Source organism: Sinohyriopsis cumingii, chromosome 2 (genome assembly GCF_028554795.1).
Source record: "Sinohyriopsis cumingii isolate HCF-2022 chromosome 2, ASM2855479v2, whole genome shotgun sequence".
NCBI classification, from domain to species: domain Eukaryota; kingdom Metazoa; phylum Mollusca; class Bivalvia; order Unionida; family Unionidae; genus Sinohyriopsis; species Sinohyriopsis cumingii.
This window is the reverse complement of record NC_142962.1, coordinates 108,127,569-108,153,326: the sequence shown is the minus strand read 5'-3', so window position 1 is coordinate 108,153,326 and position 25,758 is coordinate 108,127,569. Positions and strand designations below refer to the sequence as shown.

Below are 25,758 nucleotides of genomic sequence, written 5' to 3'. Positions count from 1 at the left end.
CTGAACTCCTTTTATAATTCATGTCCTTATACAACCAACTCACATATTTCCCTGGATTCAGATATAGGCCAGTGCCCATGGAGTCCTTGCGTTTTTTCCTGAGAGAGTGGTCAGCAACTTTAAGCTGCGTACGTGATTCCTCAAGAACATGGTGAAGGTCCTCAATGTCAGAATCACTGTCTTCGTAATTCACTGAGCTGGATGGTACCTATGGAGACAGAAAGAGAAAGGAAGCTTAATAAGAATGTCCAAAATTTTCTACACAAGTGAACAAGAGTACTTTACATGATACATCTGTCTGGAGACCTTTTTACTCTACTAATTACCTTGACCATTGAGATAGGGACTAGATTACTGAATGATAAGGTGTGGACCTCGATAATGTTTCAAACTATCTGCACAGACAGCATGGATAAGGAAACAAGCCATATTTAATTATCTATTGTTGTGACCTTGACCTTGAAACAGGGACCAACTATAATTGTATATGTGAGAAAACTGTCAAGATATATAACAGACTCAAGTTTAATTACAATATCTTCATTTGTTCTGAGGTTATACCAATAAATGTATACAGATCACTATTTATATTTCCACTTGCCAAGGCCTTGAGTTTGAGGCATGGTATGTGTAACACTGTCCAGTCAGGAAATATAACTGGTTAAAGTTTCAGTATAATATCTTCACTTGTTTGAAAGCTATAGTCCAGATAAAGATACAAGACACAAAATTAACTTTTTCCCTTGTGTGACCTTGACCTTGAGGCAAAGGTCATGAATATGCTACCTGATACATTATCTAATCATGATATATATTTGGGTTAAGTTTCAATATTTTCAGTGGTTCAAAACACTTACTCCTGACACAAAATTTCATTTAAGATCTTCATGACTTTGACCATAGGAAGGGGATATGGTTTTGGAATATGATACACCATCTAGTCATAATATACATGGTTAAGGAACATGATACACCATCTATTCATGATATATATATGGTTTTGGAATATGATACACCATCTATTCATGATATATACATGGTTATGGAATATGATACACCATCTATTCATGATATATACATGGTTATGGAATATGATACACCATCTAGTCATGATATATACATGGTTATGGAATATGATACACCATCTAGTCATGATACATACATAGGACCATAGGAAGGGGACATGGCTATGGAATATGATACACCATCTAGTCATGATATATACATGGTTATGGAATATGATACACCATCTATTCATGATATATACATGGTTATGGAATATGATACACCATCTATTCATGATATATACATGGTTATGGAATATGATACACCATCTAGTCATGATATATACATGGTTATGGAATATGGTATACCATCTAGTCATGATACATACATAGGACCATAGGAAGGGGACATGGCTATGGAATATGATACACCATCTAGTCATGATATATACATGGTTATGGAATATGATACACCATCTAGTCATGATATATACATGGGCAAAGTATTCTGAAAATCTCTCCAGCAATTAACAAGAGTAGTGTGAATAGTACAGTATATCAACTTCCGTGATTAATTGTCCTCAACGTAGGCACTTGTTGTAGCTAGTTAAGGGTGAAGCTTACTAATGACAGTGAATATCATCACTGGTCACCCAATCATAATCTTGTAAAGGAAAAATAATACTGTATAATAAAAGGAAATAATTGCAGTAAACTACAAAGATAGACAACTCTTACTCTTTCATTAAATGACAATATGCTGACCCATTATTAATTAATTATTATTGTAACATCTTCTATCAGAACCCAAATCTGATTCACACTGAAAACTTAACTGATTTATTACAGTAAGAATAGAAGAAATATGGCAAAAAATGCATACATTTTGTTTTCAACACCCCACATAAAATGTAAAATTTATTCTGATAAGATATACATTGGTTCTGAAGCCAATCAACTGATCTAAATGTTGATATCTATTGGTTTGAAATCCTGGTTGTGTCATATATATGAGTGATGCATTAAAAACTGTCCACTAGATTTTGTCCTACAATGTATCAGCTGCAAGTCAAACTCCCATAATGATTGCAGAAGCACACTGATCTGCTGATAGGTGCATGTATGATGGTGTAAGGATCGATGCACATGAAGATTTTTGTACACCCCTACCTCTATAACAACACCCAATCTCAGGTCACATAAAAATTGTAAATATGGATGGAACTGAGCTTACCAGCATGGGTCGAGTCTTTTTCTCATTCTCTCCTCGTCGTGCTATTAGTTCAGCAAGGATGGTGTTCTGTGGAAGACTGAACTCATCATCAAACTCCATATCCTGTGGCTCCCATGGGAGTGCCTCTTCTGTGGGCTCCTCACTGCCAGTGGGGTACAAGGGGGCCTGAGTGGAGAATTTAACATTTCAAAATCCAGAGATTGTCTTTCATTTAAAATTACTTGCAATAAAATCTAAAAATCTACAGTGCAAAAAATCTTGAATTTCATCAGCATACTAAATATCACTCACCAAGAAAGTACATGATCTCATTATACTTGAAAATATAAGTAAATTTTTTTTGATGTATTAGCTAAATTCTGAAATATTTGAAAACTTCACATTTCAAATAAAAGGGGTTATTTTCTTGGATCTTAAGCTAATAAAGTTTGTTTTTTCTTTCTAGCAATGAAAATAACTATTGGGCTTCAGAGTTAAAACTGGTGACAATTTGGTACTGAACTGAGATTAGTCTGGTACAACTGTCTACTCTTAACAGCTGCAAGACAATTCAATAGAAAATGAGAGGCAGGAACTGAACAAGGGTGATAACAAAAGGATACATTATTATAGATCATATGTGCAGATAACAGTTTATCCACTGTGTTTTATTGCAACATGGGCACAATAATGAACAAATGTATAAACAAAGAAGCCACTTTATCAAATTTCTCATCTTGGATGACTAGTCAATCATTGTCCATTAGTCATATTTTTTTGACACCTTTGACTGGTGCTATGGCTTCTATATGACACAAAAACAGGGTCTGAATTATTCTTGGGGAAATAAATCATTACTTTGTACAACTGCATTGTGATACTGATGACTGCTTTACCAGTAAATAATAAAGAATCTTGCATAGACAAGGAACCAAAGATAGACATAGATAGATATGGTTAACCATAGACAGTCAAGGAAAACACTATATGGTTAACCATAGACAGTCAAGGAAAACTCTATATGGTTAACCATAGATTGACAAGGAAAACACTATATGCTGAATCATAGACAAGGAAAACACTATATGCTTAACCACAGATTGCCAAGGAAAACACTATGCTTAATCATAGGTTGACAAGGAAAACACAATATGCTTAAACATAGATTGTCAAGGAAAACACTATGCTTAACCATAGATTGTCAAGTCAAACACTATATGCTTAACCACAGATCGACAAGGCAAACACTATGCTTAACCATAGACAGAAAGGGAAAACACTGCTGAACCATAGACAGATAAGGAAAACACTATGCTTAACCACAGATTGACAAGGAAAACAGTATTAGCTTAACCAATGATTGACAAGGAAAACACTATATGCTTAACTATAGATTGTCAAGGAAAACACTATATGCTTAACCACAGATTGACAAGGAAAACACTATATGCTTAGCTATAGATTGTCAAGGAAAACACTATATGCTTAACCACAGATTGACAAGGAAAACACTATATGCTTAGCTATAGATTGTCAAGGAAAACACTATATGCTTAACCACAGTCAAGGAAAACATTATGGTGAACCACAGATAGACAAGGAGAACACTATATGCTTAACAAATGATAAACAAAGAAAAATAATAATAATAATAATAATAATAATAATAATAATAATAATAATGACTTTGTATAGCACCTAATCTTTAGAAGCTCTAAGCGCTTAAAAACATTAGACAACATCTATAACATAAAAAACATATAATGATATGATTCCCAAAAAGAAAACACCATTATATTAGAAAACATTAAAAAAACTTGCTGAAAATATTTAAGGTAGGAAGCATTATTACGTCTTTAAGATTGTTCTTGCAGGCAAAATAGGTGAGTTTTAAGAGTACTCTTGAATGGAATAACTGTGTCTTTGTGTCTAAGTTCATTCCACATTCCCGGCCCTGGTATGCAAAAGAACGATGTCCACATGACTTCATTTTCATAGTGGGAATAATGAGTATATGATTGTCAGAAGACGAGCATAAGTAACTTGCTGGTGTGTACACATGGGTGAGGTTGGATAGATATGTTGGGCTTGAGTCTGTCAGTGAATTGTAGCTCAGAGAATAAATTTTGTTTGATTCTGGATCGAATGGATAGGGTACAGAGCAGTGGGGAGGTGTGCTCTGATCATGGTACTCTAAGAATGATCCAAGCAGCTGTGTTTTTAACTTTTTGAAGTTTCCGGAGTAGATATTGAGATGAACCAGACAGAATTGAGTTACAATAGTCCAGTCTTGAAAGTACTAATGAACACACAAGTGTTTTAGTGGCATCAACTTAAAGATATTTTTGCGACTGGAGCTGATGTGTCTCAGCTCAAGATATACAGCCTTGCATATGTTCATGACATGTTGGTGCAATGTGAGAGTACTGTCCAGAGTAATACCTAGGTTTCCTACTGACTGTGTGAATTTAATGTTGGATTGCTGATATTTATTGTTTGAGGTAAAGGATTTGAATGAGAAAGTCTTCGTGTTGTGATCAGAATGGCCTCATTTTTATCATCATTCATCTGCAGCTTGTTACATGTCCTCCATGATTACACATCAGAAATGCACCTTGGATGGTAGCATCAACTTCAGTTGGGTGGCTAGATTTGTATATTTTTGGTGAGACACTGGATGATGATCTATGACACTTGAGAGTGGATGAGTGTATAGAATGAAGAGAACAGGTCCAAGAACAGACCCCTGTGGTACACCACAACATAGATCAACTGGGCTGGAGTGTATTCCATTTGCAGACACAATTTGTGTCCTGTTGACCAAGTAGAACCACAGCAAGGCTGTGTCATGAATGCTAAATACAGGCTGGAGACGGTGAAGTAATATATCATGGTCTATTGTGTCAAATGCTGCAGAGAAATCAAGGAGGGTGAGGACTGTAATCTTTCTGCTATCCAAAGCAGAGAGAATGTCATTAACAACTTTTAGAAGAGTAGTTTCAGTACTGTGGCAAGGGCGATATGCAGATTGTACATTTCTAAAAAGACTGTCTGAATTCAGATGCAATACAAGCTGGGATAGAACAACTTTTTCTAAGATATTTGATATGAATGGGAGATTAGAAACTGGGCGGTAGTTCTTTAAATTGTTATGGTCAAGTGTTGGTTTTTTCAGCAGAGGCTTTACGATGGCAGTTTTGAAAAATGATGGGAATTCCCCCAGATGAGAGAGAGGTATTAATAACATCAGTTAATGAAGGCAATACTGGATCTAAGCACTCAAGCAGCAGTGATGTTGGAATTTGATCAAGTTTACATGACTCTGGTGCACTCTTCATCACGACTATACGTACTAAATCCATAGGTTCAAATGCTGCAAATGGTTGCCGCTGAAATTCTGTATCTCAACTGTATGGTGACGAGTCAACTGAAATTGTGTTGTCAAGCTTTTCTCTAATGGTTTGTACTTTGTCACTATAAAAAAACACTATATGCTTAACCATAGACAGATATGGAAAACACTATGCTGAACCACAGACAGACAAGGAAAACTCTATATACTTAACCACAGACTGATAAGGAAAAAACTATTTGCCTTCGCTATTGATGTAACAGAAGCAAAAAATTCAAGTCTGCAACTTAAGGATTGAGAATTGTATATACATACTCACCTATAAGGTGTATCCAGCTACAAGCAATGTGGACCTGGATCTGTTGTCACATAATGTGCCAGAAAATAAGGGGCTGTGCTGTTTGTTCTACGGATTACTCTGTACAAACTGCATAGACCTATATCTGCCAGTGCATTAATTTATGGCAGATCTGCATCTTTGCAGTCTGAAGCTGAACTCATCTTATAAGTGAGTTTATATGGTATATTCAACATGTTCCTCTTTACACTGTGCTTGTTACCACAGATTTATATCCTGAAAGCCACAGAATGTGGAAATGCATCTTTTACCTGGTAGTTATCCCATGCTGTTTCTGAGAAGGAACCAGCATCATTCATTGGATCATCAGCTTCTGACTGTACAGTCTCATAGTCTTCTGCAACTGTTGGGGAAAAGAAAAAGAACAAAATTTATTTGCATGTGTCCTGTTTCTCCTGAGGAATTTACACAATATGCTGGGCAACATTCCAATTCAGCTACGCAATACGGTCAAAGATGGAGATGCAGGAAATTTTTTAAAATCAAATTAACTTCACACTTAATGTCTGAGACATGCTACAGCATGTTGTTGGAAGAGACCATGACACATAGACCCCTTACTCTGTTAAAATGCACCCTTACAGAACTACAAATACAGCTTTCATTTCTAGATCATTAATGAATAAGGACAATTCATCCAGATTCATGGAGAATTAAGCAAAGAGAAAATGTAAAAAGTGCAGCTGGGGACATCCCAAGAGAAGCAGATCAGCAGTAGTGGTTAAGGTTTCCAAAAGGCAGTGTTAAAAATGTCCAGGCAACTAAGTTTTTGCTCATAATGCCTTTATAATTGCCAGGATTATTGCTATGAGATCCCACAGCACAGCGACTAAGTTCTGGTTCATGATGATGTCCATTCCCATGGAAACAAAATCCCAAGAGAGAATGTGCTCTGACTTTTTGAGGTTTGATAAGATGCCCAACTGAGCTACTGTAGACACACAGAACAGATCCTGACAGAGAGAATGAACCCAAATTTTGTGGATCAGCCAGTTGAAGTACTAAAGAATCGAGGTTCCATGTAATCAAAGGTATGCTTCTACTACTCCCATAACTTGGATTAATACTCTGGGCGTAGTGATTGCAAACGGCAGAACCCAGAATTGAAAACCTGATTCCTGCAAAACTGCAATGTGGTGGAAATATTGGGATGTGCTGCAATAGGCATTCTGAACATCAATAGACAGCATGCAATCTGTAAGATGCATTGCAGCTGGGATTGACAAAGTGGTCTCCATCTTGAAATGCTGTTCCAGAAGAAACCAGCTTAATGTAGAAAGAGATCAGTTATGATATGAAATTTCCTGCTTTTCTTGATGACCAGAAGTGGGAAAATAATAATTCAGGACCCTCTTGACTGGCCTTTCAGCACTTCTTTCCATAATGTTACCGGATAAGGCTGGTGAAAAAGCATGGGGTTCTTGATAGAGTGGGTTGTTACTGAACTAATGCAGTAACCCTCACTCACAACAGAAAGGACACACCCAATGTCTGTGATGCTTAACTAAGCCTCTGGAAAAAAAAGGCTTAGACAAACATCTGTGTAGATGTTTGGGAGTGGAATGCAGGGCAGGAGAGTGAAAGCCCCTAGTTACCCCTCTCCCCATTCCTCGGGAAAGAAAGGTGGGTTTGAGAATTTCCTTCTAGTGGTTCTTTGATGATAACCATCCCATGAACCTTACTGGCAAGGAGGTTTCATCCGACTTTGCACATCTGACTGAGGCTGTGTCTGTTTGAAAATTTAGTGGATGGCCCCAGAGGGGGGCGCACATTAGTATTCTTCCTGGCCATATGAGATGGGATAGGAGTGGATGTGAGTGTGTGTGTGTGTGTGATCTGGATTGGGGCATCATGCCGCAATCATGTAGCATAATGTCCCATCCAGTCACATTATCCTGACACCAGGTGACCAGTCCTAACACTAACCTCTTATTGCTGAGCACCAAGCGAGGCAGATGTTAGTACCATTTTTTTGTAAGTCTTTGGTATGACTTGGCTGGGGTTCAAACCCATGACCTCCTGCTTCCGAGGCAGATGCTCTAACCACTAGGCCACTAGAACGGTTAAGTGGATGTGAAAGATCAATGTTGATGATGATTCAAACACTATGAAGCCACAGTAGGGATGAGTCCGACTATGAGGGACGCAGCTTCCAAAGAAGTAGTCTTAAGAAGGTTTTGAAGAATTTCATTGATAAAGCCATAGCGATAGAAGATGAATGTCAAGATCTAGCCACGTGTGCTGTAATGCAGCTGGGTTCAGAGCAGTCTCCTTCAGCAGAGTAAGCTAAGGAGCTGAGAAGAGGTCAGCATAGGAAGATACGGTGACCAGAAGCCAGACATTCTGCTCCAAAGCTTCAATTGTCTTAACACATTAACCCCTGGAGCTTTTGGTCATTTTTGCCTGAAAATCAAGTAGGAAACACATTTTGAAAGCTATTTCTGAACAGACTCAAACACCAAATCCCCAGTCATCTTTCAATAACATACTGCCTAGTTGTGTTAGAAACATCGTTTTTCGTTGGCTATTTGACTCGCGCATAAGCAGAAGTTTAAAAGTTGGACTTTTTTTAATTTTTAATTTTTTTATTTGCTAAACGGAGCCATTATTTTTGTATGGAGACCACTCTTTATTCCAAATGCCCATCTTATCCTACATTTTGCAAAGGCTCATCTGTCTGTTTGCAGTTCATACCGGTCTGCCTTAGATCTGAGACAAAAAAGTATAAAATCCAGACACAAAATCGGATTCCAACCACGGGCAAATTTTGCGTTAAAAAAAGTCGGGTTCAAAAAATGAGGTTTTTATATCTGTATTTTGTAGTGCAACTAGATATTCCAGATTATTTGGTACTATTGTAGAGCTACATCTGTCTATCTTTCTGTAATACCACCCACTTTAGTGTATCATGCATGACCATGATGCTACAGAGCTCGGCAGTAGGCTACTACCTCCTGCCTTGTAAAGTCGTTGCTAGGGGTTAATGTGTTAAGGGGAAGGCATGACCAAGTTCCTGTTGAAATACATACACATTGAACTGGGTTAGTCTAATGGCCCACTTTTGGCAAAGAATCTGGTAACTCGAGGCATAGATCATAGGTCGAAAGGTAGAGGTGGAAATGGACCATCTTCTATTCTTGACAGTGATGTCCTGGACCATAGACATTATTTTGATATTTAACAGAGGAACAAGGAAGAAGCATGATATCTGGTTGTGGATGAATCCCTGATGTTATTTAAAAAAAATAGAAATGATCTTACTGGGCTATGCACCAGATGGTTTTTGCACAAGTTCACTGGTAATAGGTGGCAGGCCACTTACCTCCTTACCAAGGACCACAATTACTCCTCCTCATCAAAGATGGCCTGTTAGGAGGCACCACTTGAGCTGTCCTAGTGGATGCCACTTGAAAAGGAGGTGATGACTACGAGACGCAGCATGACCTCTACTATGGGTACAGGATCCAGTACCCCAAAAGGAACGAACTACCCTGAGGTGGAAGGCCTCATTCTGTTCATTGGGATAAAAGGAAAGAGTGTGGGGACCAATCCAGCGCACTTCCTTTTTCATACATGTATAAGGCAGCATCATGCTATATTGTGATCAGCAGTGCACTCATTCCTCACGGAAGGCAGCATGACACTATCCTGAGTGTGGTTTCAGTGCACAAAATCAAAAAAAATCTTGCGAGAAGAAGTCATTTGCAGAAAAAAGTGAAAAGAATTTCTAGAATTCGAGATAAGGCCAAGAGAGCTAGCTCTGAATAATCAACGCAGATATTAATAAATCCACAAAATGAGTGCTGGCGTTATTTATATGTATTTGAATTTCTTGAGAAAAGAATACATATGTAAAGATATTGGCAACCCATTTTCTCTCTCCAAAACTGACCCAATGCATGACTGAGCAGGAGGCCAGTGGTACACCCTTGTTTCATTTCTGGAACGAACACGCCTACGTATTTCTAATATAAAGTCTTGAACCTATTTTGCTTTAAATCAATGACAAAATTTGGAATTAGCATAAACAAAAAGTTTTGAGATTTATGTACAGGACATATGTGTCTATAGTTTAACAGTACCTCACCACAAATATGTCTACATGGTGGCAACTAAAAGAAAATTATTACAAATGTATCAAGAGTCCTCTACTGGGTAAAATGAATTTCCTAGATTCCAAAATATGACCATTTTCTTCTCTTATTGCTGTTTAGTGTTTTAACCATCTTTGATATTCTTCAGTATAACTAGAGTTTCAAATTAGCTGCTGTGGTGGACATATTGGATGTCAACTTTTAAAGACCAAAAAGGCATCAAAAGAAATCTTCTGGTGGAAATGACATGTTAATATGACATTCCAATTTTGGTGAGCAAACAGTTACACGATTTTCAAGATGGATGCAATGATGGCCATATTCACTAGTGATTGGCACTATTTCTATACATTATAAGAAGTCTTTTGGAGAAAACATAATGTTGATATGAACAGAAGTAGAGATAACAAGATTTTCAAAATGAGAGCTGTGGCAGATACTGGACATCAGTTCAGCCCCAATTTCATTAAGGACCAACTCCACGTTATAAAAAGTCTTTTAGTGAAAACACCATGTCAATATGACCATCCATTCAGAAGAGGTAGCAAGAACAAGAATTCAAAATGGCCACTGTGGAGACCATACTGGATGTTGAAATGGCACCATTTCATTTAGGACCATCTAGACCATGGGATGAATGTGTCTAAAGTTTCATGGCAATCCTCCAAATAATTTATGAGGAGAATCAATAACAAAGCTGTTGCTAATGGATGAATGGACAGTGCACAACAAACCTCATCTACTCCATGACCAGTAAAGCTAATAATGAATTACAAGAAAATAGAACATAAATGTTAAATATGTTCAATTCACTAAAAGGTAAATAAAATAAAGATAATGGTAGTAAGTAGAATCTTTCAAACATGACAGAAGAACATTGGAAGTGCTATATACACACTCACCCATCCAACCCCCACAACACAAAAGGTAAAAATAAACTTGACATAGATCTTTTTAAAATTGGTCTCCATATTAGTCCTTCCAAAATACATATTAAAAGGCAGACAAAACGGATGAACAGGCAGTTGCAACAAACATTTTATGTCCATTTCACATAGGAAGGAAGAAAGAGAAAAATCAATGACTAAAATAAGTTACTTACTGGGACCTTCAGTCTCCGAGTAACTGCTGCCACTGGATCTAAAGCGGGCACTCTGGAGCTCAAGCATAAGTGACCCTCCATCTGCTGATCTGGGCATAGGGGTATCATCATCGTCTGACAACCCCACATGTTCTAAAGGCACTGATGTTAAAGTTCCTGAGTGATCAACACAACCTGACAAGTCCTCTTGAGTCATTTTATAGTCCAGTTTTCTTTTAGCACCAATTTGAGATCGTGGAGAACTGCTTTCCTGAGCTGATAAAGTTCTATGTATAGTGCGAGCACGTTTTGTGCGTTGAGGGAATGTGGATGATTTAGATGACTGAGACAATTTGACGGGTGTATCAGAGTCACTGAGATTGCTACCAAGTCTGTCAATGGCACTTTCTGATGTGGACAAAGGCTTTGAATCGATTGTGCTGGGAGCTGTATTCAATTCAATCACGCTCCAAGGACGATCCTTGGCTGGACCTTTTAATCTTCTGCGCAGAGATGATGTGTCACAAAACCTTGGCAACAAGATATTATCTCGACTAGCATATTTTTCATCTGATGTATACTCCTCCCCAATAACACTGTCAAAAATAGTATCAGCAGCATCATCAGATGCAGTTGAGAAATTCTCTCCATCATCCGATTCACTAGTGTCCTCTGCACTTGCATCACAATCACATGAGCTCTCCACAGTCTCAGTTCCTACAGCTGCATCAACCATCTGCACTTTGGGTGACTTAACATTCCTACAATCATCAGCTGGTGTGTTTGTCGAGAGGGCAACAGGACTTAGTCTTTTTGGTGACGATTGGGACTGTTGCCCATATGTGCTGCCTTTCTTAACCATTTCCTCTGCATGGTCAATGAGAAACTTTATGTCTTCCCTTTCTGACTCATCCAATTCAGGTACAAGTTCCTTGCTGGACTCATCAGTTGTGTGTGTCTGTGACTCCACATTTGGCTCGCTTTGTTCACTCCTCTCACTTGACCCAGTGTCAATGGCTACTGTTGCATAGAATGCAGCACCGTTTCCGCATTCCCTAGATTGTCTGCGCACCCCAGTGCTGATGCCTGAGAATGCAATTCCACGCTGTCGCATTTCAACTTCATCATTTGACTGACTCTCACTGCCATAACCAATATCCTTGCTTTCTCCACGCATTCGGAGGTGACGCAGAAACTCTCGATCAGAATCACTTCCTGTAGAGACAGAGAGATCTGCATAATTCTCGGACATGTCCGAGCTTTTATGCTCGTTCTCACTAACTACAGCACTATCCTTGCAACTGTGATCGCTCTTGTTTCCTGAATCTGGTGATAAGGATGTGGTGCTATCAAACTGTGGTGGGGACTGGATAAAATCACCACGCAAATTGAAATGAAAACTGTCATCTGCACTGCTTCCAGTCACATTTTGGAAGTCGTCATCATCATCTGTGCAATCTTCCCTCAGACGAGCAATATGTTGTGAAAAGTCAATGTATTGTCCTCCAGTGAAGATACCCTGTAAGTAAACAAGATATCAAAGGTTTAGATAGAAAAAAAAAAACATTAGGCTTGAAGATTCAAGACCTATACCAACTAAAAAACCAAACTGTGAACAGTGCAGAAACAGATCTGTTCCTGCACAAATGTGAAATATGACCATAATCTGCTAGAAAAGATTGTAAAAAGAGATCTAGATCTATGCTGCAAAGAATTAGAAGTACATTACACATAGGTAAGCAAGAGATAAAAGTGGGAAAACATTTTTTATTTTTCCTGATATGGAATGATGAAAGAACAGTGGAACATTATAGAACGAGTGTCCCTGACATTCTACTGGTCAAAAAGAATTTCAAGGAATTCAAGAAAAGAATATTTTTTCTTTCAAATGTGTTGTGTTGAAACCATCTCTCATATTCTTAAGTGATAACAAGATTTTGGATTTCATATTGATACGATTTTTTAATTTAGGACCTAGTACATATCATTAGAAGTCCTACAGTGAGATCCTCGTCTCTATGACCATCGATTTGGGAGTAGTAGTGACAAGATTCCCAATAGAGCCTTTGTTGCAGCCATACTGGATGTAAAAATCTGCACCATTTACATTTAGGACCAACTAGGTATCTCAAGAAGTCTACTGCTGAAACCCCATGTTGATATAAACAACCATTTGGGAGAAGAAAAATTAACATTTTCAAGATGGCCACCATGGTGGCCATATTGAGGGCAAATCTGCAATTCTGCATATTTTTCTTTAGGACCAACATCAAAAAAATGGTGAAAACCTCATGTCAAAATAACTTTCCATTTAAGAAGAATAGTGATAACAAGATTTTCAAGATGACCACCATAGATGCTATACTGAACATCAGATCAGTACCATTTTGATTTTAAGTCCAAGATGTGGCGAAAATCCCATGTTGATATAACTTTCCACTTTTGAGGTACAACAGTAAGATTTTCAACATGGCTCCCATGGCAACTAGGTACACTGGGTAACAGTTGTATACCACTTCCATTTATGACCAACAGTCATTATAAGAAGTCTTCTGACACTACATCGATATGGGAGGTCAGACTGACACTATTTTCATTTACAATCAACTAGATACCACAAAAGTTTTTCAGTTCAAACCCAATGCTGATAGGTCATCCATTCAGGAGAAAGTAGAGATAACAAGCGCAGTACAATTTTCATTTAGGACCAACCAGACATCATTAAAAGTCATTCAGTGAAAACCCATGCTGAGATCACCATCCATTAGACATCACACAAACCAGCCATGATAAAAAGTCTTCTAGTGAAAATCCAAACTCAATATGACTTTCTTTTTCAGGAGGAATAGCAACAAGATTTTCAAGATGGCTGCCAAAGTAGCCAAATTGGACATCATATCAGCACCATTTTCATTTAGGACCAACTAGACATCGTAAATCATTCAGATAAAACCACTTGTTGATTCTGGAATTGCGAGAAAAAATTTCATGATAGCTGCTGTGGTGGCCATATTAGATGTCTGAGCAGCATCATTTTAATTTAGGACCAAACAGACCATGTGATGAATGTGTACGTGTCAAGTTTCATGGCAATCCTTAAAGTATTTTATGAGTAGTGATATGAAGCCTGTGTTATGGACCAATGAGGTCAGATTTTAAAAACAACATCCAAAAATCACTTCTATGGCTACCAAAAACAACACGTCTCTGAAGGCAGATGGTGGATATCCATCTGTTTAAGCATCCACAAGATCAGAGCGATCACTGCTTGTTGGACCTTTTTAAATATGTGGTCTAGAGCAAGTACAAAATCAACTACAATTATAGCACTCAACAATAACTATTGAAATCATGGCAGATTCAATTTTGAGCTTTTGTAAGACAGATGGGCTTTTGGAAGAGGTGGTCTTTACCACATATCTGAATGTATGTTTCGGTACTACTTTATATATATATATATATATATATATATATATATATATATATATATATATATATATATATATATATATATATATATATATATATATATATATATCTAAATAAATAAAATTACAATTATAAACAAAACTTCAATAATTCTTTTCCCTTTAAGTTTCATATATCTACATGGATATCTAGAAATACAAAACTGAACACTGATCAAGATGAAACTCAAATAAATCACCTCTAATGAGATCAATAAAATTTTGAATATAAAGAAATATATAGAAATTTTAAATGACAAAATCTGTTCATGGAACATGGCAGACAAACCAGTGCCTGAAATGAACTAAACACAAAAATGTGACTGACTGACAGATGGACAAGGGCAACTCTATATACTCCTACCACTGTTATGATGGGGCAAAGAAATCTCATAAAACTGTACTCTACCTAAAAATAATTCTAGCCATTACTGAAGGCTTATAGTCAGGGGCAAAGTCATGGGTCATGGATTTCACCCAACTAAACTGGCTCTTAACCTGAATTAATTTAGCATGTTATATTTTTTTTTTAAACAGACTCAAGGGATAATTGTTCCTGATGCATGTTAAAATAAATAGTAATTGCTATTATCTTTCATACAATGAAAATTGTTATACTTTTTTACGAAGGCCTCAAGGGGCAAAAGTCCTTGCCTAAATGAGTCACCCTCTAAATAAATATATTATTTTTATTGTTGTTGTTGTTATTATTATTATTACTGAGCATTCTAACCCATAAATCCCCCTTCTACTTCCTTAATTCCATTCCACTTCAAAATGTAATCCATTTTTAAAAAAAAAATTGTATGCCATTTGCTTGGCCTCCCCACAGTTCCAGAATGAATCCACTTTTATCATCATACCCTGGTAAGTAAGGTTTGTGTTTTCCCCATCATTCATCAATATTTACCCCAAATATTCCAGTATTCATAACCTGAAGCACCACTCTAACTTGACATCCATGCCTTCAGCAATACTTGCCACAATATTATAGAAAAGGAAACAAATCACTTGAATAGCAGGACATGAAGTCTATAAATTAGTTCATCAATCTAGACTGGATCTGATCAAATCTGAATCCTATCAGACCTTATATGTAGAACTAGCCCTTCAAACCTTACAACTTTCAAAACATGTCCCCCCCCGCCTTGCAAAGTGAGTGCAGTGGTATCTTGTGGTGATGTCCATGCCAGATACTCACCGCTACAAAGGAAATTAAACAACTGTCAGTGACAAAATTCTCGGAATCTGAAATACATACTTTAAGCAGGAACTGGATTTTTTATCTTGTTTTATTAGAAACTTTTACATTCCAAACCTTCCACAATAAAGCAGTCTGAATAACTGAATTCATAATACATTTTTGTTGTAATAATAATAATAATAATAATAATAATACAAATCAGTCTTTTATTTAGAATGCATTATTGTGGAATGTTTAGCATCTTGAGCAAATAATGTCTATACATTTTTTAAAAAACCCTCCAAAACATTACTTTCAATACATTTCAAAGATTCTGAGAAATCTGACATCATGGTTATGTTTCAATCCATATAATTTTATCTGCAGCCACTGTAGAGGTGGATATCAATTGGTGCCCTACCAGTTCTCATCCAGTTTGTGTAATGGATATCAAACAATGCTTCAAAAATTGCTTTGCTTTAATTCAATATTTTTGCCCTATCCATGTTCTCAAAAAATGAATTCTCCATCAATTACTCTCACATGGTGATTTGGGTACTTGATATAGCCTTTCTATAGAAAAAATCTGACAATCTGACCAGTTACAAATAGGGTAATTTCATTACAACAATCTGACTAGTTACAACTAGGGTAATTTCATTACAGCAATCTGACCAGTTACAACTAGGGTAATTTCATTACAAAAATCTGACTAGTTACAACTAGGGTAATTTCATTACACCAATCTGACCACTTAGAACTAGGGTAATTTCATTACAACAATCTGACCAGTTACAGCTAGGGTAATTTCATTACAACAATCAGACCAGTTACAAGTAGGGTAATTTCATTACAACAGTCTGACCACTTAGAACTAGGGTAATTTCTTTATAACAATCTAACCAGTTACAAGTAGGGTAATTTCATTAAAAGTTACAACAATGGTAATTTCATTACCAGTTACAACAATGGTAATTTCATTACAACAATCAGACCAGTTACAACTAGGGTAATTTCATTACAACAGTCTGACCACTTAGAACTAGGGTAATTTCTTTATAACAATCTAACCAGTTACAAGTAGGGTAATTTCATTACCGGTTACAAGTAGGGTAATTTCATTGCCAGTTACAACAAGGGTAATTTCATTACAAACATTTAATACACATTTTCAGTATGTTTTGCTTTCTAAGATCTGGCATTCACTCTAAGTGTATTATGGGTAGGTTCACATTCAAACCCAGTATTAATCATGCTAACCTAGATATCAACTTCATCTAGTAAGTATTCAATGGTTAAATGAGACCAAATCCTGTCAAAATACAAAGTGTTCCTGGATTGTACTTTAAACAGCACATCAGCCAATTTGTCAATGTAGGAATTCACTTTCAATACAGAATTCAACCTTGTGCAAACTTTGTAACTGTGGATATAAAAACAGGTCCCATTAACTGCAACCAATTGGCTTTTAATGTAATATTCTTTTTGTTAAATCTTTTTCTTTAAAAATAAAGGTATACAATTTATTGTGTTTTCGATTTCTGCAGAACATAATACCCAGATACTTTTGTTGCAATTTTGTTAGTTTTATACTGAAAAGTTATTCCGACAGCTACTACTCCAATGTCCAATGCCTCCACAACTATCTACAGGTAAAACCCATTATAAAGCGATTCATTATAATGCAAGTCCACTTATAATGTAATGGCAGCATGGCTCCCATTTTTTAAATTTAAGGTGACCTCTCTTTTTAACTTTCTAAATACATGCTCTCAGAAAATCCAATTATTCGTATCCCTAGCAGATTTTTAATCCCAGCGCAGCATTTAATGTTGCCTTAACTTCCAAAATTTTCTAAAACATTGCAGTGTTATATTTGTTAATGTGTATATTTGATGTCTGACGAAATCCTGTGATAAAAACAAGCAATATATGATCAAGAGGTTAGTTAAAACTGATGGTATTGAAATTTCAATGCACATTTTCTATGGGGAAGTTTTTTGAATTTCTTTTTTACTTGAGTCCACTTATATCACGATGTTATTCTTTGGACCCTGAGCATCGCGTTATACCTGCATATGCTTTGATTGGGCAAGATATTAAGTACTTTCAATAGAAAATGTCATGTTCACATGAGGAAGCATTAAAATAAGTACAAATGGGTCTACCCTGAGTGGAAGTGCCATATTACCACAATTTTTCTTAGATTTTGACCCAAAACAGATTCTGTGATTATGGTCTTTTTACACTGTGACCCTAACCCTTAAACCTTTTAAAATATACTCAGAAGTGGAGTTCCTATTATGACATGCAAAACAGTAAAAATTCCAAATCTTGTTATTTAATGATTAATGATATGGCATAAAATAAGCCAATTTCCTATCTGAAATAACCACTGCAACATCTAATAATAATGGGGTAGGAGAAAAAAATATACATACACAACTATCTTCATGACAAACTTTCTAACTGATATTTTTTACCATTAATAATCTAAATCAGAACATAAATAACAAAAACATGAAACAAAGCAACCTGACGTATTATTAAAAGAGTTTGTTTTCTTGTAGCCTGGGCTCTTAAGGTAACACTCCACACACTTTTCACAAAATTGTCATGATCTCATATACATGTCATCTATTTGAGATTCAAGCTTTGTTGTAACAACTACCCATTACTGGGACTCTTTCTTAAAATTCTCTGATTGCCTTGCTTATGGTTTTATCATATTTTAAGTCAGAATTTAAATTCACCTTGTGAATAAGCAAAAAGGCATGAAAAATAGCAAACTGAATGTGTTTTTGCTTAGCCCTGTTCTGACAAACAATTTTCTGGAAACTACCCTCATTTTGAACTTTAAGTACCTGAATTTCCTTTTTCTAGGCAAAGTGTAAAGAAAATCTGTCTGGCTAAACTTAAAAAATTTACTTTGTTCAGGATAATCTCTGACCTCCCATTATGGCCTATCATGTAAGTAGTTTCTATATCTCTTATGATTAAGCTTAGAGGTCATATATACTCAACAACCGTCATATATTCTCAAATACTGTCATACATTTTTAAAAACTGTCATATAATCAATTATCTTTATAAAGTATGAGTGAGAAAAATAATGACTTTAAAGCAACTAAAATATACCAAATGTCTCTCTCAAATTGTCTACATATATTGTATAGTGTTTGTACTTGTGCATTAAATGGCAAATGAGTCCAGGGTTCCGCAACACTGGCACTGTCCCTTCTTATCTAAGGGAGTAGATATAAAAAATAAAAAATGTACATCTGCTTTTGCTTTCTAAAAGTAGGCATTCAATATGAGCAAAAACAGATAGTTCGACATTAGACTTGTTTGGTAATTATCCTGAGCTCAATGCCCACATCATCTGAATGCCTAAATACAGCTGACTCCTGGCAACATCAGTATTCCTGGATTCTGCTTTAAAAAACATGATCCTAAAGGCAAAGTATCAGGATCTGCTTTTTATTTAACATATCTGACCCTGTGCAAAAGGTGAAACTGTGTAGTAGACTACTCATAATGGAGTGCCTTTAATATTACTATTTGTATCATTAACACTATAGTCATGTATTTATTCATGATAAAAGACAGTCCCGTAAGTGTCCAGAATAAAAAAAGTTTCATGACTTTATTGTAACTGTTTTATAGAAACTAATATATGCTGAAAAACTAGAAGTTCATTCAGACTTTTGCATTCTCAAAAATAAATGCAAAACACCTGAAAATAAATATGTATTCAACTTAAACCTGCAAAGTCATTGCATCAAAAGAGAAAAATATACTGAATAAGTAATGTTCCTTTGTATGCAATGAATATTCTTGTATGATTGGAATCATCATGAAAATTTCTCAAAAAACTAGAGTGAAAAATCAAATGAATGCATGTATTTGTTCATTAAATCATACCTGTAACTAGAATAATCAGCCCTTGTTTTTTAAATGGAAGTTGGGAGGAACTTTCCTATATCTGATCAAAACAGACCTTTGTATGTTTTCAAGGAAAAAATATCCCATTATTGCTAACTGGTTGGATATGTATCATGATGAAAACAAGAAATCATTAGATCAAAGCCCCATAACCATCTCTTGATGAATACCAAATGAGAGATCAAAAGGATTCGTTAATGAAGGTGTAAGAATCAATAGGGCTAGGTTGAATAACTCTCTGTAATTCAATTTTTTTAAACTGCTATCTGCCATGAAATCTTAACTAACCACAGATGCTGAATCTGACAATAGAGGTTGGAAAGGTGACGAGATATCACACACATGACTGCTCTATTTCGGTCCTTTGATCACTGCCATAAATATTGATTCTTGCCCCAATCATAGGTGAGGTATCAAGGGATCTCTTAGTTTTAATCACGGTAAGATTAATGCAATTTTCAGATATGGTTTTCAAGATGATTTAATGAGGGTGGTGGAAGATATCGACTGAATTCCCTTTTTTTTGGTAAAAACATGGTTATTTTATGCAGAACTAATCAGCCCTTTTAAACTTGAACCCTCTTAGAAAAAATCCTGGATCCACACATAGTTTTAATTCCTTAATTAATGATGGTTTTGCAGTCGCACTGTAGTAGCCAGAGCAATTTTGTATACAACCAGTGCAATGCACCTCTACAATGCATGCATGTTTAACTGGTCACTAGACAAATGAAGTGATGTCTTTTAAGACATCTAGCTGTCTGTCCCATTATTCTTCCATAACTTGAAATTGGCAGATCCAAACTTGTCATTATCAGAACGATTTGAAGTAAGATTTGGATTTAAGTAACTCAGTTTTATGACAGTGGGACCTGGATCCATATTCATAATACTTTATTCAACAATTCAAGTAATAAATGTTACTCTAAATTTAAAAGTCTTAATCAAAATTGACAAATCCAGCAATGTGATTGGTCAAAAATGTTTAAGATCTGGAATATAGTAAAGTTATATGATGGAAATCATTGTGTTATTTTGTAGTACCACAAGAAAGACATTTAAAAATCTACAGGTACCTTATAATTGGTTTCTAATACACATTTCTCACTGCAACATCAGTCCATATCCACAGTCTAAAAAGAGTCTCCTTTTGTTTTAATATCCTTGTACATACTGGAATATTATATCCACTCAAAGGCTGAATTCCATGAAAATTTGATAAATAAATTGTTATGTTCATACTGAAATTTTAAATACTTATGGAGGATTTCACTTTTTGAATTGTAGCAAATATCCATGAAATTAAATTCATAGTATGGTCTATTTTAAAGATAGATGCTGTATTCCCACAAAATTATATCACTAAAACAAATCCATTTTCTCCCCAAACTACAGAATGTTACCCCCATGTTTCAGATTTTAGAATATCCTGTTATCTATCCAATGAAATTCATGCATCATACTTTACAAGATAACAGTTCATCAATCAAAGGAATGAAAAATGCCTCTAAATATAATATTCACCAAAATTGTGGCCAAAGTTGCACTTTTTTGTACATATTTATTACCTGGATCACCAAATAAATTGGGTATTTGACTGATTAAATAGACGATAAATGACACATCTCAGTGACAATATTTGGTTACTGTTGGTAAACAATGTAAATAAACACACCTAGAGATTACAAAGACATGTGGTTTACCTGGAACAATATTTAGGTCACTGGATATTTATCAGTAACCAAACAAGTTTACTAATGATAACGCACTAATCACTGATTAATGCAAGTGTGATGGAATGGGGGGGTGGGGTATTTTTGGTAGTTTGACTCACTTGTTCATTGGGAAAGTCAGTTCATGGTTTGAAGGGATTAAGGCTCAAATGGCTATGGGTGACAAATCTTTAAATTTATTGACATAATTTTACAAACAAAAACATCAACATGTTTACAGAATATATATGCTTACACAATATATTTGAAAGTCACAGTGTCTAAGTAGGCAAACCGTATTGCACTAAGCAAATGTCTATTTCCAAAGTCATACTGGAAGCCACATGGGTCATGGGTTCAATATCTGTCCATGCCAACTGGTTCAGATGCCTGTGTGTGTCCTTGGGAAAGAGGGTGTGTAATTAAGATTTTTAACGTAGCTTTAAAAAAATTTCAGTCATATTGCCACGATGTCTGCAGTGTGGCAATTTAAAGTGATGTCTAGCACTGGGGCATCATGCCACAGACATGTAGCATGATGTCCCACCCAGTCACGTTATCCTGACACAAGGCCGACCAGTCCTAACACTAACCTCTTAATGCTGAGCGCCTAGTGAGGCAGCTGTTAGCATCATTTATAGAAGTCTTTGGTATGACTTGGCCAGGGTTTGAACCCACGACTTCCTGCATCTGGGGAGGACACTAACCACTACGCTACCAGCGCGGTCTTCCTTGCAAAAGGCATGTAGCTTCAACTCCATGATGCAAGACAGTCAATACTGTGTTAAAATTGCCAATGAACCTACCAACCAACAATACTGTTGTACTCATACTGACAAGGTGGCCTAGTGGTTAGAGCATCCGCCTCAGATGCTGGAGGTTGTGGGTTCAATCCCCAGCTGAGTCATACCAAAGACTTACATAAATGGTACTAACAGCTGCCTCGCTTGGCACTCAGCATTAAGAGGTTAGTGTTAAGCTGGTTGTTCTGGTGTCAGTATAATGTGACTGGGTGGGACATCATGCTACATGTCTGTGGCATGATGCCCCAGTGCTAGACATCACTATAAACTCTCACACTGCAACCATCGTAGCAATATGACTGAAAAATTGTTAAAGCTATGTTAAAAATCCAAATCACACACACACTCATACTGACAAGAATTCCAACTGAATTGTGCCTGACTAAATTTATAACTCATTACTTATCAGTTATCTATCTACACTCAAGTAACATTCACCGACTGAATCTGCAACTTAACTTTCAGACCTCAATTGTATATTGATATATATTCCCTAATGGAACCAGGAACAAGAGTCCCTCAAAAGGAATGATGCTCAACTGGTGAAAAGAATTTTAACTGCCGAGTTTTGAAATCATCTCTGATATTCTTTGGCTATAATGAGATTTTCAAATAGGCTGCTGTGGTGGACATATTGGATGTCAGACTGGTACTACTTCATTTTGGACAGAGTACCTGTCATTAGAAAACCCCATGTTAGAAGAGGGAGCAATGGCAATATAATTTCTATGACTTTTGTCATGGTAGTCATATTGGCTATATGACTGGCACCATTTTCATTTCAAACCAGCAATGTATCATAACAAGTCTATTAGAAAAACCCCATACTGATATAGCCATCCATTTGGAAGGTGTATAGATAACAATATTTGTAAGACATATAGAGGATCAGTCATGAATAAGCATTTATTTAGGATTAACAGTGATAACAAGATTTTGAAGCTGGCCACTGTGGCAGCTGTAGCAGACATCAGATTGGTTGCATGTCATTCAGGATTAAGCATACCTGCCATAACATGACATGTGACATGATTTTGGAAACTCAATCATTCACCACCCACCACCCCTTAGGCATGTTTAAAAAACACAATTTTCAGAAATCTTAGCCACAAAGATTATTGAACAACAAAAAAAACCTTATTTTTCTTGACCACTATGATATATGCCTGTAATCTGTAGTTTGAACAGTAAACAGTCCTGCTCACAGCTCAGCTAAACCTACCCTTGGTGCATGCAGCTAATATAAGGCAATTAAAAGTTAAGGTGGTCAGATAAACAACCAATTTCTGAGATTACTTAATTGGCTAAAAATAGGTAGGGCAAAGTGTCCTGTCAAATTCTGCTGCAGGCAAGTCCATTTTGCTGATTTGCATGGGCAGAATAAATAAAGTAGAACCAATTCATCTGAAGGACATCAGAAATACATGCTGAAGAACAGATATTACACATCAGTGCTTTGAATGATAATGTTGGAGCCAACTTTAATAAAGTTTGTGATCAGATGCAACCTTTCTTTGACGTTGTATCTTTACTCCATATATAAAATGCAATGTGTTTAAGTGTGATTCAGGAAGCAATACACTATCTGCAAAGACAAGCAAATATAAATTTCAAAACTCCAGGTTGACAGAGTTTTACTGTCAGGCACAACAGCAAGGGCAAGCCTTTAATTCTCTGCTAGCATCATATTGACAAGGTATATATCGCCCATCAAAATAGGAGCATCACCTGTATGTAGCAAATCTGACATGCCAAACTGAACATTCTCTTTGTTATTACTCTTTATATTAATTTTCTTAAAATACTAACCATTGACTGACACATACCTTCAGGATGATTTTAGCCAAAAAAGGGATCGATTGAAAAACAATAATAAGCACACTCTTATTTTGCACATTTTGACTTGTCTTGATAAAGCAATAACACTCGTACTGGACAGATGCATTTATTAAAGAGTTTAATGTTGTTTTTTCTTTATTGTCAGTTGCCAAATCACACAAGAAATAACCCCCCAAAGGGCATTATACAAGCTGTGTGAATCAGCAACTGATTAACTCTGAAAAAAAACATTAAACTCTTATAACTGCAATTATTTATAATTTTATTTATTTTTTATTGTTATTTTAAAAAAAAGATATTTCCTATCAGTTTTAGAGCTTGTATAATTGTATGAATTCTTGTTGAGGCATCTGCTATGTAGCTATTTACAGAACAGAGAATTTTCCATCTGCAATGTAATAGCTACATCAACATGAAATTAAAAATTCTACTAATGGTAGGCGATCTAAGGTTTTGAACATTCCACAGGATGGTTTTAATATTTTATCTATATTGGCATATGTGATCTGAGAAGAAGTTCAATATTCAAAGCAAAGGATGTGTCATCTTGTTTGCTATATGAATGTCTCTTGGATTCAATGCTATCATGAGTTCATTGTGAACTTACTGAATTAATGTCCAAAAACGTGAGTAACCAATTTTTGCATCTTTAAATCTATTTTCGTGTTGATTAACAGATTAGGCTACCTACAGGGGCTACTTAAAAATGAAATTAAGACTATTGGTAAATGGTTATAGTGATGGGGGTAAAATAGTCGAACAGTGCGAGACATCAACGCTGACAGTTATGATGGGGGTGTGTAGTGTATCTCCCAAAGACTCCACATCATAACTATCAAGGTCAGCATCTTACTGTGTAGGACTGTGAATCCAATTGTTATAATGTTAGACTCTGAACCCCTCCTCCCAATCCATATATTTATTTACCAATAGTTTTAAATTCATTGGAAATGAGCTGCAGTGAAAGTGCTGTAGCCCCAATGTTCTTGGCAGAATTTGAGTTTTAATACTCCCGTAAAATTATTGAGAAAAATTCACGCAGAGATGTGGTTATAATGATAATAATCTCATGCAGGCATTATTATGAAATAATTTAATGTGTAACAAAGTCAATTCAGGTATAGCTAAGAGGATATATGTGCAATATTTTCTTCCGTTAATTGACCTAATTGGATACGCATAGCACAGTCCAGGGGTTAGCAACCTATTTTACATAGCGTACCACTTCTTTCTGGATTAATTACAAAATGAATGAGTGTATGTCACCAGTAAGAGAGTAACACTGTTAAATAAAGATTTCTGGCTGACCTTTGCATTCCACCAAAAACCTCTTGTAATGCCACCTTGTGGCACATGTGCTGTAGGTTGCTGACACCTGGCATAGTCACTTACAGATTAATATTATTAAACGTGAACTTAATATCATGCGATAAGATTAAAATACTGCACAAAATTCATAATTCTGGGTCTTCAAGTTTTAAATACTTATTCGTAATGACAGACTGTATTATAAACTCAAAAGTACTATAAGTGTATTGTAGTTTTGTTTGTCACTACATATAAAACCAATGAAAATAACATCATAATGCCATAATGAAATGTAATGAAAATATTCTTCCTACTGATCTGGACATGGTTTCATAAAACATCTAGATTTCATTGGAAAGACACAATAATACTGATGTTTTAAGCATACAACATGCAGCC

At 36.0% G+C, this 25,758-nt stretch overlaps 1 protein-coding gene across 3 annotated transcripts in view; it reads right to left on the bottom strand.

Moving 5' to 3' along the window:
• LOC149805587 (uncharacterized) overlaps window positions 1–25,758 on the bottom strand; it is a 228,397-nt gene that overhangs the window by 24,264 nt on the left and 178,375 nt on the right. For all 3 annotated transcript variants that reach the window (XM_089950221.1, XM_089950222.1, XM_089950223.1), the window contains exons 7-10: window positions 11,124–12,621; window positions 6,179–6,270; window positions 2,239–2,403; window positions 44–208 (exon numbers count right to left, since the gene is read on the bottom strand). In XM_089950221.1, the coding sequence (XP_089806347.1) occupies window positions 44–208; window positions 2,239–2,403; window positions 6,179–6,270; window positions 11,124–12,621 (1,920 nt within the window). The remainder of the gene's footprint in view (window positions 1–43; window positions 209–2,238; window positions 2,404–6,178; window positions 6,271–11,123; window positions 12,622–25,758) is intronic.